We start from the raw sequence: 19,232 nt of genomic DNA on the forward strand, positions 1-19,232 counted from the left end.
TGTTTTCTTTGAGTTTACTGGAAAACACGAATCAACTGAGGACAAATAACAAAAAAATGGAGTTTTCATTGAAATTCATGGACGAAATTCGCAGAAAAAGACAAGAAAAATCTTGTTTTCTTTGAATTTAAGGGAAAACACGAATCAACTGAAGACATATAACAAAAAAATGGAGTTTTCTTTGAAATTCATGGACGAAATTCGCAGAAAAAGATAAGAAAAATAAAGTTTTCTTCGAATTTAATGGAAAATACGAATCAACTGAAGACAAATAACACAAAAATGGAGTTTTCTTTGAAATTCATGGACGAAATTCGCAGAAAAAGACAAGAAAAATCTTGTTTTCTTTGAATTTAATGGAAAATACGAATCAACTGAAGACAAATAACAAAAAAATGGAGTTTTCATTGAAATTCATGGACAAAATTCGCAGAAAAAGACAAGAAAAATCATGTTTTCTTTGAGTTTACTGGAAAACACGAATCAACTGAAGACAAATAACAAAAAAATGGAGTTTTCATTGAAATTCATGGACGAAATTGGCAGAAAAAGACAAGAAAAATCATGTTTTCTTTGAGTTTACTGGAAAACACGAATCAACTGAAGACAAATAACAAAAAAATGGAGTTTTCATTGAAATTCATGGACGAAATTCGCAGAAAAAGACAAGAAAAATCTTGTTTTCTTTGAATTTAAGGGAAAACACGAATCAACTGAAGACATATAACAAAAAAATGGAGTTTTCTTTGAAATTCATGGACGAAATTCGCAGAAAAAGATAAGAAAAATAAAGTTTTCTTCGAATTTAATGGAAAATACGAATCAACTGAAGACATATAACAAAAAAATGGAGTTTTCATTGAAATTCATGGACGAAATTTGCAGAAAAAGACAAGAAAAATCTTGTTTTCTTTGAATTTAATGGAAAACACGAATCAACTGAAGACATATAACAAAAAAATGGAGTTTTCTTTGAAATTCATGGACGAAATTCGCAGAAAAAGACAAGAAAAATCTAGTTTTCTTTGAATTTAATGGAAAACACGAATCAACTGAAGACATATAACAAAAAAATGGAGTTTTCATTGAAATTCATGGACGAAATTCGCAGAAAAAGACAAGAAAAATCATGTTTTCTTTGAGTTTACTGGAAAACACGAATCAACTGAAGACAAATAACAAAAAAATGGAGTTTTCTTTGAAATTCATGGACGAAATTCGCAGAAAAAGATAAGAAAAATAAAGTTTTCTTCGAATTTAATGGAAAATACGAATCAACTGAAGACAAATAACACAAAAATGGAGTTTTCTTTGAAATTCATGGACGAAATTCACAGAAAAAGACAAGAAAAATCATGTTTTCTTTGAGTTTACTGGAAAACACGAATCAACTGAAGACAAATAACAAAAAAATGGAGTTTTCTTTGAAATTCATGGACGAAATTTGCAGAAAAAGACAAGAAAAATCATGTTTTCTTTGAGTTTACTGGAAAATACGAATCAACTGAAGACAAATAACACAAAAATGGAGTTTTCTTTGAAATTCATGGACTAAATTCGCACAAAAAGACAAGAAAAATCAAGTTTTCTTTGAAAAACATGAAGTTTCCATTAATTTTAAGCAAAACCAAAAGAATTAAAGATCATTAACCGAATAATAAAATAAAAATTAATTACATGAAAAGTCTAACAAACAAAATACACACAAAAAGACAAAACAAATGAAGTTTCTTTAGAATCTCATGAAAAGACTGGAGATTATTAACACAGAAAAAACTTCTTTTGAATTTTCCTTGTGCTAATATATTTCAACTCGAAGTAGTAGTTAGATAAGATGATAAATCCATGGCAATCATTTATATTTCTACAAGACTAAGGAAACAGGAACGAATCGCTTGGAGCCAAATATAGTAAATACGGTGGATGGTCAATCAATTTGTATCTCTTTTCAAACGCAATTCTCTTAACGAAAATTTACAACGTCGAAATAATGTTTGCTGCAATCTACAAAGGAAGAGCTCTAGTACCAAACTGCAGTTTTTCTATAAGGAATATTTCGAGTTTCTAGATTGAGTCAAAATTTTTGAGAACAATATTTGTTTCCGTACATTAAACTATCAAAATAAACAACTTTGTAATGTTGAACCGTTGAAAATAGAATTTCATCTTTCAATTTATCTCCGAGCATAATTTTTTGGAATGGAGCCGAGACCCTCCGCGATCTCGACCTGTGGATTTAATACCACGGAAACAACCTCGAACTAGATTAATTTAAACGAATTTATTTGTTAAAAATTGTCATATTTCCAACGAGTCTTTACAAAAAAATTGATAAACGCATTTCGGATAAAGTCAATTTCTACTGGCTTGTATAAACTGCCCTAATTTAACGATTGAGCTGCTCGTCCGCGTGCTTTATCGATTTCAATCCATCGCTATTCGTATAAAATGAACCATAACTCATTTAATACGAATAAATACATTATTACGTTTTACGTTTCCAGGTGGATATTATATATAAGGGAGAAGTTTTGAAGAAGGACTTCAGTTTGATGGATGTTGCTTATACTTTCAACTGGAAAAGGGTAAGAATTTTAATATATTTTCCTATATTCTGTTATAGTTTTTAGCATATTATTGAAGGTATTTTTTTTTATTTTACTGATATTTTGTCGAAGAAGGTATTTTTTTATGCAAAACGTCTCATTCGGCAAAGATTCCTTCATAAGTGCACAATAAGCTCGTGCACTTCCAAATTTAATACATTCTATTGACAAATTTTATCAATTATTTCATCAAGATTCTTACCCAATCGATTTGATAGCGTGAAAGGATCAATTTTGGACATGGTAATGTACTATTTTATTCACCATGAAAGTGTGAAGGTTTGTCAGTAAGTGTTGCTATAAAAATCATTTTTTTTCTTCCTCGTTGCTTCATCGACATTATCTCGTCAAGATTTTATGGATCTTTCTCATTTTCTTCTTCCTATGGAACACCAATTGGTATTTTTTTATTTATTTGGTGTTTTCTGATGTAGCTACACCATAGGAATCTCTTTTCCTCAATATATTTCCACGCATCCATCCCGCATTTAGTTCGTCACATTTTTCTATCCATCCGTTCGTTTTCCTGGATAGCCTCCGTCTTTCATATTTTGTTCAATCTTTCCTTCCAGGTCTTCAAGGGCTTTCCTCGTCTCCTTCTATTCTTCGGCCATCTGCTTTGCTCAATCCTCATCATTCTTGTCTTCTTTTGTAATGTCTTTTAGCTTCAGTCACTTTTCTTATTATATTTTGTGTTGTTTTTCATGTTCCCGTAGCAGTTTAAATATCTAAATTATGATACCTATTGGTTCCTGTTTCTCATACTTCTGCATTCTCGTTTTTCCTGCTGTTTTTCTTACTTGATTCATCTCCGATGTTAATATTCTATTCTGTATCTTTTTGTTAATTACTTTTCGTATTCAGACTGAAATGGTCCCAGAAATACTTGGACCAACAAAGAAAATACAAAAATCTTTGACTACCGAACCATTTCTTCAACTCTGTTAAGTCGGAGTGCAATTCAAACTTTAATTAATCAATTCTGGTCGTTGTTATCATGGATGTGTGAGATGGTGTATTTCAACACTTTCTTCTCAGCCAAATGCGTCCGTTTTTGATTGATTTTTTCGTTCAAATGTCGCAAAAAGTCCGCCGTTGATAGTTTTTCCTTTTCCAAGATAATCAATGATAATTATCCCACGCCATAACCTTGTCTGCAAATGGAACGGTCTTTGTCTTCTTTGGAGCTGGTTCTCCCTTTTTAGACCATTGTTTTGATTGTTATTTTGTTTCGGGTGTGAAGTGATGGACCCACGTTTCATCCATAGTTATGGAACAGCGCAAAAATTTAGGTTTATTTCCATACACTCGATGGAAACATCTTCAGACGTTGTTTTTGTTTCATTGTGAGCAAACGCGGCACCAATCTTGCGCACACCTTTATTATATCCAAATTTATAGTTAAAATGCGATGTATAGCACTTTTTGAAATACCTACTATGTCTGCTAGCTCGCAAAGTTTCAGTCGACGATCATCCAGTGGATTTTCTTCAACATTTTTGGAGTCGTCACCTCATTTGGTCGACCACTGATCTTCGCAGGTCTTACAGCTTCGTTTAAACTCTTCAATCCAATATTTTACTGTTGATAACGAAGGAACAGTCTCATCCAGAGTAAAATCAAGTTTATTGTTTGCAAAACAACGTGACGTCTTCAAACTTGTCTACTTTTTAACACATTGGTGCTTTCCAAGCAACTACTGTCTTCTCTAGGTCATTTTCAAACGTCTACTTTTTCTTCTACTTCTTTAAATGTATCTGCTACTATCACTATATCGTCTGAATATACTAATCGATCTTTTTTCATCACTTTTAGTTTCCTGTAGCTAATTATTGTTTATAGTTTATAGTTTTTCTCTTTTATTGTTTCTAGCATTTCATCTAAGACAAAAATAAATAGAAAAGGACTGAGATAAGGATGTGTACATACGTATAATTGTAGAATCTATAATATCATATAAATAAATTAGTAAAAATCGCGCAAAAAGGTAATAAAAATAATTGATTCGTTGTCGGAACAGAAATATTATAACGATATAATTTGGTATTTACGTTCGTATGATTTTATGTTGCATAACCGACAAAACACGATGCTAAAAATAGATTTTATATTCGCGTTCACCAATATTTTTATCAGTAAATATTTAAAAGTTACATAAATACTGTTTGATTTTCAACTAACGTGAATTAGGTTAATCACTGCTATTACAATGGGATTAGCATCCGTTTTACAAAAAAAAAATGTACCAGAAACTCAAGTAAATGGAAATAGAACCACGATTGGTCTAGGATTCTAATCTTTAAAATAACAAACATGAAAAAAAAAATAATTTACAGACGATCTGACGTAGTTTTTATTAAGGGTAACCTAACCTAACGACCGGAAGTTAGCGCCTCATTACATCGAAACTGAAAAATCAAACTGGAATGTTTAGACAACGAATAATTTTAGATTTTTTGTTAGTTAACATCGAAAAATTCTCTAAATTCATGAATCAATCCCCTAGAAATGATTTCTACTAACAAAAAAGAGCATTAGTACTGAAAAATTCCGATGATCATAAAAGCTTTCGGTCAATATTATGATGGTAAAAGATCCCTTAAGAGTTCTGGATTGGACGAGGATGGATAATGTATTAAGTTCAGTAAAGTTCTAGGCTCTATTGAGAATGTAAATTCTACTTTTTGGTTTGAGTCAGAAAAAGGCTTTATCAGCGGACGTAGGACGGAAAAAATCCGAGGCTTTTTTTATAATCGGCGAAACCGTATCAAAAATATTCAATTCCGAAAATTGCAGCTACAGTTTCGATAGTCATCCCCCCCCCTCCTCACCGCGTGTTAAGAGTATATTTTCAAAATCTCGTTGATTTTTTCGATATTTTCGAAGAAATATCCGTCGTTGTCATATTTGATCCACTTTCTCGAATTCCCAAACTTTGAGCATCCTCGACAAACTGTCGAGTATCAATTTTTGCTTTAATCATGCTGCTTATTGGATCCGTTATTTTTAAATTCGAAATTCTGACTATAAATTTGTAGTCAGCGACCCCGAAAACCCTCGAGTACCAACTTTCGCTTTCTAGGTAATAAAATTCTACAACTTTTGTATTTATATTTTCCATACATAACCTCGAAATTTACATAAATATTTATGTCCAATGCTTTGGTTTTTTATTGTTGGTTTTACCCTACAACTATTTTTTGTTCCCAAAAATTATCAACCCTCATCTAGACAAACTTAGTGTATAACAATATTTTCCATATCTCACTTAATTTTCGGGAAAAAAATGTCTTTGCTAACCACATGCTAAACAGTTGTCAACCATGATTTTCAATTATACGAAGGTTGCTACTTAAGTTTTAAGATACGGCAACACGTTATGTCAAATTTGACATTTCTACGACTTTTGACGTATATTGGATCCATAGCTACCAACCAACTCGCTTCGACTTTTGGCAATAACGAAACATCTCGAGTCACCGTCTTTTCCCGGTTCTTCGAATTAATTCGTGGCTGACTTCCCTACAAGATGAATTTCGTGAACGTCGTTCATAATCGACGATTTTCCATTATTTGACCAAAATGAATGTTTCAAATATTTATTAACACCCGTATGAAAACACGCTCTGAGTACGTTCACCATTAAAAATGTCAAATTTCATGACGGTATTGTCATATTTGACATATTCACTTCGTTATTGTTATATCCCAAAACTTGAGTAGCACTCCTTGTATATATTCAAAATAAGAACTGGAAGTTGTAGAACTGCGAAAAAAAAAAAAGAAAAGAAGAGGTTAGAAATTACCAAAGAGCCAATGAGTAGGTAGAATAGATCTGGACAAAAAGTGATTTATACAAAAATTTGTTCTGTTCGTTATATTTTCCAAATAAACACAAATTTAGACGGATTTGAGTTTATAAAATTTATTTGAAATAGTTTTTACGTAAATTATTAAAGATAGAGAAATTTTCTAAACGCTACATATAAAAAACAAAATTGAAAAATATATTAGTATACTTATAAGCGTTTAATATGAATAGTGTTACGACAAAAATTCATTCTGAATTTAACAGGATGTTCTATAATCAACACTGAGATTTTATTGAATTTTCGAATGGGAAGTGACTACTGATCCACAATACGTAAACAACGGTAAATACAGTGACAATAAAATTGACAGGGCGATCGACATTTTACACAATCCCAACCTAACCTAATCGAAAATATCATACAAAAAACTAAATATTTGAACCTCATATCGTGATTATCTACGCCTATGGTACACTTTTCTTAAAGATGCGTGCGAAATGTCAGTTTTTTAGCAAGGTATGATTTCCACTCTGATTAGTCTACCGCAGTCGGTTAAAATAAATTGTCTGATTGAAGAGTACGCGCATATCAGATCTATATTTATATGATTTATAATTTTTTCGTTTTATTCTCGTAGTAAGTCACGACAACAAACATCGACCTAAGAATCTGCCTTTTTTGCATTGCGAGGAAAAAATATTTTCAACGAACATATCAGAAGCGGAACAAAATGATCAACCCTTGTATATATATATAATTTGCTAATAAAAGTTGTTGTTGATGATGACGAAACAATTAAATTTTAAAACCTCAAAATCATTTTGTCTTTTTAAGATCAAACCGAATTGTCGTGAAATAATTTGTAGATTCAAATGTTTTATCATCAGTAGCGCTGATGACAATGACTTAAGAAGAAAAATGTACGCAACTTACAATGAAGAAATTAATCAATTGCACGTTTTTGGTTGCTGAGATGAACTGATTTACGCAATCGAAAATAAGCTGATGTTGTGCTTATATTGGGTACCGAAAATACTTAAATACCCACACGAAAAACAACGGATGAATAATTTTTGACACGCTACAATGAAGACGTTCATGATTTTCTCTCAAATAGTTACATGGAATAAAAATTGGGAATCAACACTTCCCACGTTCCCAAATTTTGGCACTCGAAAACTCACACCAGCAGTTAGCAAATCGATTTCTTACCACGAGGCCGGATATATTTACTGCGAGGCCATTATGAAATTGAACAGAACAAGCGCCAAGGATTACTTCCCAGATAATACTCGACCTCAAACTGCGAACGTAACTAAAAAACTCCCAAAGGAATTTGGGTTAGACCTCCTAACGACTTTCATCTCTTCTTACACTTAAAATTTATCCGTCAACGATGAAGACAAGCCGAAAGAACATGTTACCACATACAAGAACTGGTGTCTGCATAATTTTGGAACTTTGTGGATTTACCACCGTTCCATTGGGGAAACGTAGGTTAATTCTGAATCGACCTGGCGATTTTGGACGACTACCGATCAAAACTTTGAATCCATCCCATAAACCATTCATTGAATATCAAATAATGTCTCAGATTGTCAATCCCAAGGTGCCCTATTAGACGCAGGAACATATTGCAGATCGTAAAACACGGTGGGGGCTCGGTGATAGTTTGGGGATGTTTTGGAAGAAGTGCGACTGGATATTTGGTAAAAATTGAAGGGATATTAGAGAAAGAAGGCGATTTAAAAATATGTAGTACGTTCTGATTGTCAGAAAATTTATCTTCTACCATGACAACCAGAAAACAGTGTCCTACTTCCACTTCACATTTTTGGAATATCCTGAAAATCAAATTGAATCAAATAGATGATGATTATTCGTTGAAATTCTTACAAAGTATGCCTAAATTTCAAACAATTAAGGGCTACATCGATGGGAATGTCTTTACAAGAAAGCCTGGTAGCCTCTAGGTATTATATCGAGTGAATTGGTTTTATTTAAAGAGTCTTCTAATAAACTGATCTGCGTTCTGGTGCCTTCCAGTTTTATCGTACAATCTTCGAGTTGGAATTTTTAATTAATATTTTTTTCCATTAATCTATTTAGCATATCCCTTAAGCCTTCTTCTATACCAGCAACTGTTTAAAAATGCGCATTTTTTCTTTTTCCCGGTACCATTTTCTACCACATTTATTTTTTTTTCTCATATTTTATTAACACGTGGACCTTACGCGACTAAATGTAAATCATCATAGTCGACCTTGAGATTTATCTGCCTAGATGTTTGTAGCCAAATTAATTTCTAACAAGGTTATATTTTTGCATATTTTGATATAAATATCTAAACATAATTTTTGATAAAACGCATTTTGTTACGAACGTTTTCTTAATTGAAAATATCAATAGATAAATTTTGTTTAAATAGAAAAGGGAGGTCGAATATACCATTTTCTTAAACTACAAATATAAAAATTCTCAATTGATTTCTTCATTAGATTTGTACATGTGTTCAAAACATTCCAAAACTACTACACAGTAAGTCAAATCATATCCAAATCTGGTCCAAGGTTGGGAAACCACAGACACGAAAAATGCCAGGCTGACAAGGCTTGGACCTTATCTCGACTTTCCAGATCTTGCCCAGGTCTGGGATCTCATTGAAAGGCCGAACTTTGACTCGCAATTCTTGGGTCAAGACTGGCGCGCTTAACCTCGACATTCCAGATCTTGCCCGGGTCTGGGATCTCATTGAAAGGCCGAACTTTGACTCGCAATTCTTGGGTCAAGACTGGCGCGCTTAACCTCGACTTTCCAGATCTTGCCCGGGTCTGGGATCTCATTGAAAGGCCGAACTTTGACTCGCAATTCTTGGGTCAAGACTGGCGCGCTTAACCTCGACATTCCAGATCTTGCCCGGGTCTGGGATCTCATTGAAAGGCTGAACTTTGACTCGCAATTCTTGGGTCAAGATTAGCGCGCTTAACCTCGACTTTCCAGATCTTGTCCGGGTCTGGGATCTCATTGAAAGGCCGAACTTTGACTCGCAATTCTTGGGTCAAGAATGGCGCGCTTAATCTCGACATTCCAGATCTTGCCCGGGTCTGGGATCTCATTGAAAGGCCGAACTTTAACTCGCAATTCTTGGGTCAAGATTAGCGCGCTTAACCTCGACTTTCTAGATCTTGCCCAGGTCTGGATTCCCAGGCTTAGGTCCAGGCTGGTGCGCTAATCTCGGCTTCCCAGTACTGGCCTAGGCTTGGTAACGTTGTCCATTTCTGGAAGCTCCTGTATGGGAACATCCACACGCGATGATCGTTTATTTTAGCTTCTTCATATTTATAAACTCTAAAATTTGAATTGGGGACTAGCCTCGAAAGAGTAAGACTTTCTACCCTGTATGTTTCTCTTTTAGATTGATGTGTCGAGTGTTCTATCTTGTGTAATTTTCGTTTCTAAGTATTCTTTACAGTATTTTATTTATCCATTCATCCACCAGGTCGATGTCTTGTTCTGTTACTTTCAAAAACCTGTACTCTTCTATACATCTTGAGTGCCTGCTTCAATAGCGTTGGTGAAAGACAACACCATCAGATAAATCCCCGTTCGTTGGACTGCTTTTAGAAATTGAAGGTAAACTAGTTTATCTTCAGGCTCCGAAGACGATAACTCGGTTATCGAAACGCGCCAGAAATTCCAACTTAGTTTAGCATTGGTATCTGCTCAGTTTAGTGGCGACTTTATGGAGGCATTCCATTATTTTGATTAGTTCAGCCTGTTCCAGAGGATTTTCCGTTTTTCACGGATCTACATACTGATTTAAAGAATATCTTGATATTATTGATGCCCAATAACAAAACTTATAACTTAAATATAATATATGCGGAAAATATCGATGAAAACGCTCAACCGATTTCATCGTTTCAGCGGCACATTGACGATCTATTAAAAGCTTTTAAGTTCGGTTCGGTTACAAATTCTCATCCATCGACCGATCGTCTTCAAGTACCAAGAATTGCACCGTATTCTAAAAATAGTATTAAAGTAGCTGAAACGCGCATGGGATAAGGTCATGTCAGCCTATTTGTAAGGCGATAATTGTCATAAACACTCTCATTTGAATTTCAATGAGCTGTTGAGCAAAGGTATTTTTTTTTTCAAACAAACGAAAGATAAACTGATCGGTAGGCAATGCTGTGTTGATGTTGGTGTTAATAAATAATCATTGACGTAACGTAAAAAGGCATAGAAAATATAATATTTCAAAGAAAAGTAGTTGGAATGGAAAAATGGATTTGGATACAATAATAAACTACAGAAAAAAACAACTGGTGATTGAAATATACAACAAAATACACACCAAACGTTTGTTTTCCAACTTTTCATAATAAAATGCTAAAATTTATTGTTAGTACAATAAAGGTCGCAACATACTCTCGATTTTGCCGGGGATTGATTTTTATTTTTAATTGACAGGTATTGATGGGTACTTTCAACCCTCAAATTATTTACCAGAAAAAATATGTGGAAGGTACCGGGGAAAAGCCCGTTTTTTGCCAATATCTATCGAAATATGGTAGTTAGGGAGTTCTTATTGGGCTTAAAATCAAGGTCAATTCATTATCTACAAAAATTGTCCTTACAACTTTTCTCGAAAATTTGATCATTTTCGAGATAACAAACCCTAAACGCACCCCGTATTTGGATCTCGCTCCACGCGTTCTCGCAGAAGCAGGTGGACAAATTATTCAGTAACTCGTGTAAAAATTAATATTTTTTCATGATTTAAAATTCATTTAAAAGGGGAAATCCAGAGCTATCACGACATACTGACTATTTTTTCGAAAAATTTGTTTTTAATATTGAAAATCCTTCCCAAAGTTCTCTTTCCTCGATATTTTTCGACTATTATCCAATACATCAATGTTTTTGTTAATATAGTTTTTCAGTTGAATCTTTTTGAATTCTGGGGCTTTGAAAGGTGTTAAACATGTTCAGAAAAATTCATTTCATAACATCCGGGTATGTTAACAAACAAGGTATTTTTTTAAGGTCGTTTTTTTTGGATTTTTTAAAAATCTTGAAGTCTTTAAGGAATTAACAAATAATTAATAATCAGATCGCCTTCAAATGCACATCATTGAAAACTTGAGAATGTCTCCTTTTTAGTATCTCATTCCTTTTTTTTCTCGAGTTCCGTAGTTTTTTAGAAAATCGAAAAACCGCGGTCTCCAAAGAAAACTATTTTTTTTTCGAGCATTATTTTCTCGATTTTTTTCAATTAAAGAATGTTACTTTCTAAAAGGCCACGTTATGATCTTTCCATTGGTATGCAATTTTTGAAAAACTTGATTGTAATTTTTAAAAAATCCCGCATTTGAATAATTGAATTCACGAAAAGAAATTGCCTCAAATTCACAACGCGTTTCCGATGATCTTTACGAAGGAGTTTTTTGAAAATTTATGAGTTTTAAGAACCCCTAGACTTCGAAATCTTGTCACATGGAAAAAACAGATTTTTGCAATTATTTTGGCCAATTTTCCGGCCCCATTCTCATGTTATCACTACTAGGATTTGGTGATCGAACCAAGATATCCCAAGTGATTATTCCCGAAGGAAATAATCACATTTGCACCTTCCTAGGGCTCTCGTTGAAGGCCGTTATAATTTCGCTAATAGGAGGAACGTGGTGGCGCCATCTACAATTGGTCTTTACACTTCAAAACATCGAGATCAGTGTATTTTAAAACTGCTACGCCTCGAATTCGAATAGAAATTGAGATATTTTCTCATTGTTAAAATTGGGGATTTTCGAATCCCGTTTTCGCGAAAAATATTAATATTGCGAAAAAAGTCATCAGGACTATTTTTGTAGATAATGAACTAATCTTCATTTTAAGCCCAAAAAGAACTCCCTAAGTGCCATATTTCGCCAGTTATTGGCGAAAAACGGGTTTTTGGAACTTTGAGCCATTTTCCCGGTGCCTTCCACATGTTTGTTTTGGTAAATAATTTGAGGATTGTAAGTACCCACCAATACCTGCCAATTAAAAAAATCAATCCCTCGAACAATCCTTGCAGGGTTGGTATACTATATTAAAACACTCATTAACAATAACGAAGTTCGTATTGTCGCAATGGAAGAATTTTTTAGTGATTGGTCAAAAATTGAGATATTTTGGTAGGGAATTGACCTCATAGTCCTGATATTGTTCATCGTTCTTTCAGTTTTACGTTCAGAATCATGGGAAATTGAAGGAATTTTAGTTTAAGCAAAGTAAATGAACTCCCTCCAACCTAAAAATATATACATTCAAAAGGTCTTGGAATCGTTCTATTATTTTCCTCCATTTATGGCTCCTTTAAGTCAGTTCTCTATTCCTGTTCTTTCTAGATCTTCTCCACATGCTTCTATCCATTTTTTCCGTAGACGTCCTTCTCTTCTGAATAAGGATCTTTCTACCCAATTATCTTCGTCCAGTCTGGATATATGCCCCATGGATCGGAGTTTTTGCTCTAACCATATATCCTATATATCAGCTTGACCATAGCCAAGTACTTTCTTCTCTATTACTCTCTCGAAAATCCTTCTTAGTACCTTTCTCTTCCATATGTTTATAATTGTATAACCGCAATTTTTGCGGCCATTGAAATATATTTCGATCTTGATAGTTTCTTCTCGTCAGTTGTTTGTCTATTTCCTGGTTTCATCCCCTTCGTTTTTCACTATCACTTCCAGGTATTCGAATTCCTTTACTTCATGTTTTGGTCTGTCGTCAATTTTAATTGGTTGGAGCTTATCAATTCCCTCCCCAAATATTTCGAAAATCAAAAATTAATACAATACAATGCGACATCGTTTTTTTCCAAACGCGTCAACAAAATCACTAAATTCTAAAAGAAATTTTGCAGATTTTATCATATAATTATTATTATCTTCATATTCCAAGGCATCTTTACTATTATTAATACTAATTACGCGGGTCTGCTTGGTTGGTGACTCAATTGGACGTTCCATACTTATTATCTTGTTCTTATTCAATCCTCGACGAAATAACTTCTTTCATCTTTCAATTCCTCTACAGCCTTATCTTATTTAACCAATCAACGCACAAAGATAGCTCTACCTGAGACCAGAGGCTCATTTTCTTACTAAAGTTTTTTAAACTTTTTATTATAGAAAGTATATGGATCCCGCAGTTTCAGGATTGTTCCTAGTCGTTTTTAGGTTTTTTTGGAACCGTTGGTGATATTCTGAAGGATTATGTTATCAACCATCTTCTACAGACCTTTATCTGTTTTCCTGACAGTATTCAAATATTTTTTTAAGGCTTTCTATTCTCAATTTTTCGAGATCTGTCTTCTGCACGTCTTCCGGTCGAAATTCTTAGTGTCCTTGGCTGCAATTTCCAACCAATTTTTTCTTGCAAACTCACGAACTATTATTTGACACTCTTGGTTACCTTCAGCCTCTGAAGATGATAACTAGGTTATCGAAACCTATCAACTATTTCTACGTATACTTTAAAGATTAAAGATATTTTTTTAACATGTAGGTGATATTTAAAAATTCGAGTTTTAAATATTCGAAACGAGAACAGAGATAATTTAAACATGGATTTATTATCAGGTTTATTAGAGCTTTTGGCCCCCATTTTAATATACTCGAAATCGATATTGGTTACTGTACAATTTCAACCCACATCAAACAATTTAATACCGTTACTTCAAATTAATATATTTCTTGTTCATTATCAATATAATTTACATAATTTATTACAAAATTATTCTGGTAGTTTTGAAAATGTGGCTATTTCTTTCTATATTTCACATAAAGTACATGGAATAAGGAAGAAATTGGATCGACGTCTTTTTCTAAGAGATAAGGATGATTTGCCACTATTTCGGAAAAATTCGAAGCAAAAAAAGGGGTTTTCTTTGCGGAAGAAGTTATAAGCTACCAACAAGATGCTTTTAAAGGCACGAATCTAATCAGAAATAACCCAATCTAACCTTATAATATACTAGATAGATAAATACTGTTTTGAAGGGCTGACCGCGGCCCTCCGGGCCTTCGGAACATCATTCCAGCCGGAATTGGAATGGATACAAATTGAAATCACGGTCTCATCTCTGTATTTGTAATTTCTACAGTAGATTAAGTGAAATTAATAACTTGCACACCCTGTATGCATTGTATACACGTAATTTAATAAGATTCTGAGGTGGTGCAATTCAATTTTATTGAATTGATTAAAATATTATGAGATCTATAACGTTTGTCGCCATATATTTTTCATCAGCAGCTTCGTTTATGAAATTATTAATTTATTCTAACGTAAAAATTTTTGCCTTTAAAGTTACATGTTTCTCCGATTGATGTTTAAGTAACCCACGTAATTGTCGTTAATCCTTTATAATAATTCCTTTCTTCAGTTCAGGAAATCACCTAATAAACAGGGTGTCAAAATTATATCAATTCTTTTATCTAAATTTAATTTATTCATGAATTAAACATCACAATTGCAGTTTAAAAAACTGAAATTTTCTTAATTATCTAATTGATTCACCTTGTATAATAATAAGTTGTCCCCGATAAGCAGCTAATACACAGAGTGTCAAAAATATATCGATTCATTTATCTAAATTTAATTTATTTATGAATTAAACATCAATTTCAGTCTAATAAACCGAAATTTTTTTAATTATCTAATTGATTCACCTTGTATAATAATAAGTTGTTGCCGATAAGCAGCTAATACACAGAGTGTCAAAAATATATCGATTCATTTATCTAAATTTAATTTATTTATGAATTAAACATCAATTTCAGTCTAATAAACTTAATTTTTTTTAATTATCTAATTGATTCACCTTGTATAATAATAAGTTGTCCCCGAGAAGCAGCTTATACACAGGGTGTCCAAAAAAAACGATTTATTTATCTAAATTTAATTTATTCATGAATTAAACATCACAATTGCAGTTTAAAAAACTGAAATTTTCTTAATTATCTAATTGATTCACTTTGTATAATAATAAGTTGTCCCCAATAAGCAGCTAATACACAGAGTGTCAAAAATATATCTAAATCTAATTTATTTCTGAATGAATTATTCTAATACTTCTAATTGCTTTGAAAATTTTTATAGTTTATAGGGTGATTCATAAGTTTTTAACTGATTTTTTTGAGAAACAACAAATTTCAATTGGATAAATAATTTCATCCCTCGTTTTGCAATATTTAAAAATCTAGGTTAAACGTTACGGGGACATATATTACCCAGTTTATTTCTAAAAAACAGCCAACAAAACTAGTTCAATTCCTAATTACTACCATAACAAACACTGTAAAAGGCTTGGCTACTGACTGAAACATACAACAGCGGCAGTAACTGGCTAAATAATGATTGCCATAACTCTTATAGTGAATATTGCTCAATAAATCTCTTGACTGACTGGTTCACGTACTCCGAGCGTACCTAAATGGTACGACTTCTTTTATTTCAACTGTAGTTAATTTTTAAACGAGAATTAATGTCTGGTTAATTCAAATCGTTATAAGCGACTTTTATCATTAATACAAGGTGTTTGTGTCGACGAAAAACATCAAAATTTGTAAAAACAAACCATGAAGAGTTTTGAATATTGAACTTGATTTAAAAATCTTAATAATGCGATTGAAATTTACGAAAAACAATTCAAAACAACATGTGGTGGTGTGCCTCAAAAACATCCTTCTCAAAACAATGAAAAATTTCATTCGGATTGAATCTCTCTTTCAAAAATCTACCTTCATCTTAAATTAGAAACCCTGCATCAAAATCTATGACGAAATGAAAATAGATCTTCTTTAAGCAGTTTTTAATACTGATTTCAAAAAAATAACCCTGTGTAGAAGGATTACGTCTTTCAGAGATAGGTAAAAAGAAGTAAATGCCCATTGGAATCCCGTTGATATAGCGAGAACCGTAGAATCATGGTCGAGGTTCACTACCAATTCCATCTCCACCTGACATTTGAACTGATGAACCAGATAAATCTGGGAGTGAGGCAAATTCATCAGAGGATGAATTTACTCCAGAAAGGCACAATGAACCACAGCTGTTCACACTAGCAGAATTAAATAATTAGTTTAGAGAGAGGAATTTGAAGTCTAATCATTCTTCTCATGGTATCGCTATAGAGAACGAGATTTACCACTTTTCTCTGAAGAAATAAATTCAACGGTGATCTGTTGTGATGTTTCTGATCTAATGAAATATTTTGGAGTGGAGACTTTTCATTGATACTTCTCAAAAAATTTCGAAACGATTTCTTCAACATAACGTCTCTATTTCGGTTGCCCTGCCCTATTGGGCAACATCAAATATGCGGAGCACGAATTATGTGTGTGGCGATTCAAAAATGATGCCTTCTGCTAGGCCAATGGCTGGGTTATACAAAAATCCAATGCTTCTTAAGTAAATGGGACAGTAAAACTCGTGACAAACATTGGAAACATAAATTTTGTACCTGGTATGAAAAATATACTGCAAGAACCGTTGATTGACTCTAAGATTTTGCTACCATCGCTGCACATAAAGCTCGGATTGATGAAGCAATTTGTGACCGCTTTATCAAAAGAAGGCGCTCACAAATCCGCAAATTTTGAAAAAAGTATGAATTATTCTAAACAGTTTGGAGTGTATTGGGAATGAGATCACAAATGGTTGTACATATTTGGATGCAACACTGTCCCACAGCCCCCTTATAACCAAGACTTGGCTCCCAGTGATTTTTGTGTGAAATAAGGTTATTTGTAGTTCCAAAATTAGCGTATTACGAAAATGGGACTTCTACTCGTATAATTAAATTATACATTTCAATATTAGATTGATCCGTACAAAAAAAATTGCATATCCACGTGAAATTCTTCTTCTATTTTTTATTTTACTAAACTTGCTTTATGTGACAATGCTACGGAAGCATAACAACCAATGTTTTAGGTTCAATAACCTTAAAAACGTTCGAAGAAAATTGCAAATGTAGATATAAAAATATACAGTTACTATCATGATAGTAGGTTAGTTATACCAGGTGTATAAAAAGTCTAGAAACAATTGTTATTATTCCGAAAAGTCTTAAAGACATTTAAAATCCGTTTTTATCATGTTTTTAACGATATAAATGGGATAGGTTTGTCAAACTTTTAATTATTGAACACCAGCAGTAACTTAAAACAGTTTTTCCTTCACTCTTATAATTTGACAATCGTTTAGGCTATAATTATATTTTAAAATGACTTTTCGTAAGACTTCTGAGTTATTAAACGTTCTTCCATCGTACCAAAACCTTTCCACGGTTTCCTAATTATCCAACAAACAATAAATGGACACAAAAGAGAAACATTTGATCCAGTCTAATTATCTAACAACGAAGACAAGTCAATATTCTCTTAATAGCTGAACCAAGAGCTATAACATCCAGGAAATTAAAACTGGACTGGATATTTATTGGTCTGCGACATCTTTATTATTGTTTTGGAGTATATTGAAACCTTTTTAGCCTGCATCATAGATTTTCGATTTAAACTGTTTGCTGTATAGTCCCATTGCTCTTCCTCTAATATTTTTGCTGCACAACTCGTTTAATCCCATTTATTATCATCATAATTATGTGCTAAACGGGGTATCAATACGCATATCAAGCCATTTTGAAGAGCATTTTCCGGATCCGCGATATTAACTAGAACTACATCCAAATTTCTGCAGTAACTACTACAGCAACCAGACATTCTTGACTGTATATTTTGCTTGCTAATTTGTTGCTTCAAGATAGTCTAATATGGAACATTCCGGAACTTTCTCTGTCAATCAAAACTACCCTTAAAACTGCTTTATTTAGCCGCAGCTTCCATTTGCTTTATCTCGACACTAAAATTAGTTGCTAAAACGAGATCATCGATAATATTATATTATTATACAGTTGGTATAGAATAGTTTTATCGGGAGATTCTAAAAACCACCTTTTTGTCAAATTCACTCTTTATTTTGCCGTGACTTTGTAAGAATCTAGTGCTAACCCAAGAAATTCGGAAAACACAAATCGTCGTTTAGTTTAATTACGATATTAAGGTACAACAGCTAAGGGAAAGGTGATTTCATCTTAATTTAATACTGCAAATAACCCACAAAAAGAGTTATCAAGTTTTCCCGTGAAAAATCATCAAAAAATGCAACAAAATGGCCTTGGCAAAAATATTTGTTATGATTCTATATTAAACTCATTTTCCAACGTATCGAAGTGTTTTATTTTATAATTTTTCCGAAAATTTAGATGTAGATCATCCAATCCAAATTACAAGACCCAACTATCTTTTATTATAATAATAATAATAATTCAAACTAATTATAAAGTATTAACCAGTGTATTATTACTGAAGCCGGCCCTTGTTTCATGCAAAATCGGAACAAAAAGATTTTTCATTGTCCTTCATTCACGCATCACAGCACAAACAGGTATAATAGGCAAAGGCAAAAAAGAGATAGACATATACATGAAACGTTTGAATTTAAGAACGTATCCTTGAGCAGGATAAGGATACAGAAAAAAAATTTGACAAAAATTATGATGTTTATTACCCAAAGTTGATTCATGTAATTAAAAAAAAAACACATTTCCTTCAAAGATAATCGAAAGTTGTCATTCTTGACAAATGTAATCAGATTTTCTTTGACAAATGAAAGTTTTCTAATCAGAAAAATCAGATTCATTATCATCACATTACATTGATTGGAAGTAGTGTCAAAATACGCGATTGAAGTTGACATA

At 32.9% G+C, this 19,232-nt stretch overlaps 1 protein-coding gene across 1 annotated transcript in view; it reads left to right on the forward strand.

The window, feature by feature from the left end:
• LOC130901662 (polycomb group protein Psc-like) overlaps positions 1–19,232 on the forward strand; it is a 48,570-nt gene that overhangs the window by 21,537 nt on the left and 7,801 nt on the right. Inside the window, exon 6 of the mRNA XM_057813186.1 lies at positions 2,505–2,585. Coding sequence (XP_057669169.1) covers positions 2,505–2,585 — 81 coding nt within the window. The remainder of the gene's footprint in view (positions 1–2,504; positions 2,586–19,232) is intronic.

This window comes from Diorhabda carinulata, chromosome X (assembly GCF_026250575.1).
Source record: "Diorhabda carinulata isolate Delta chromosome X, icDioCari1.1, whole genome shotgun sequence".
NCBI lineage: Eukaryota > Metazoa > Arthropoda > Insecta > Coleoptera > Chrysomelidae > Diorhabda > Diorhabda carinulata.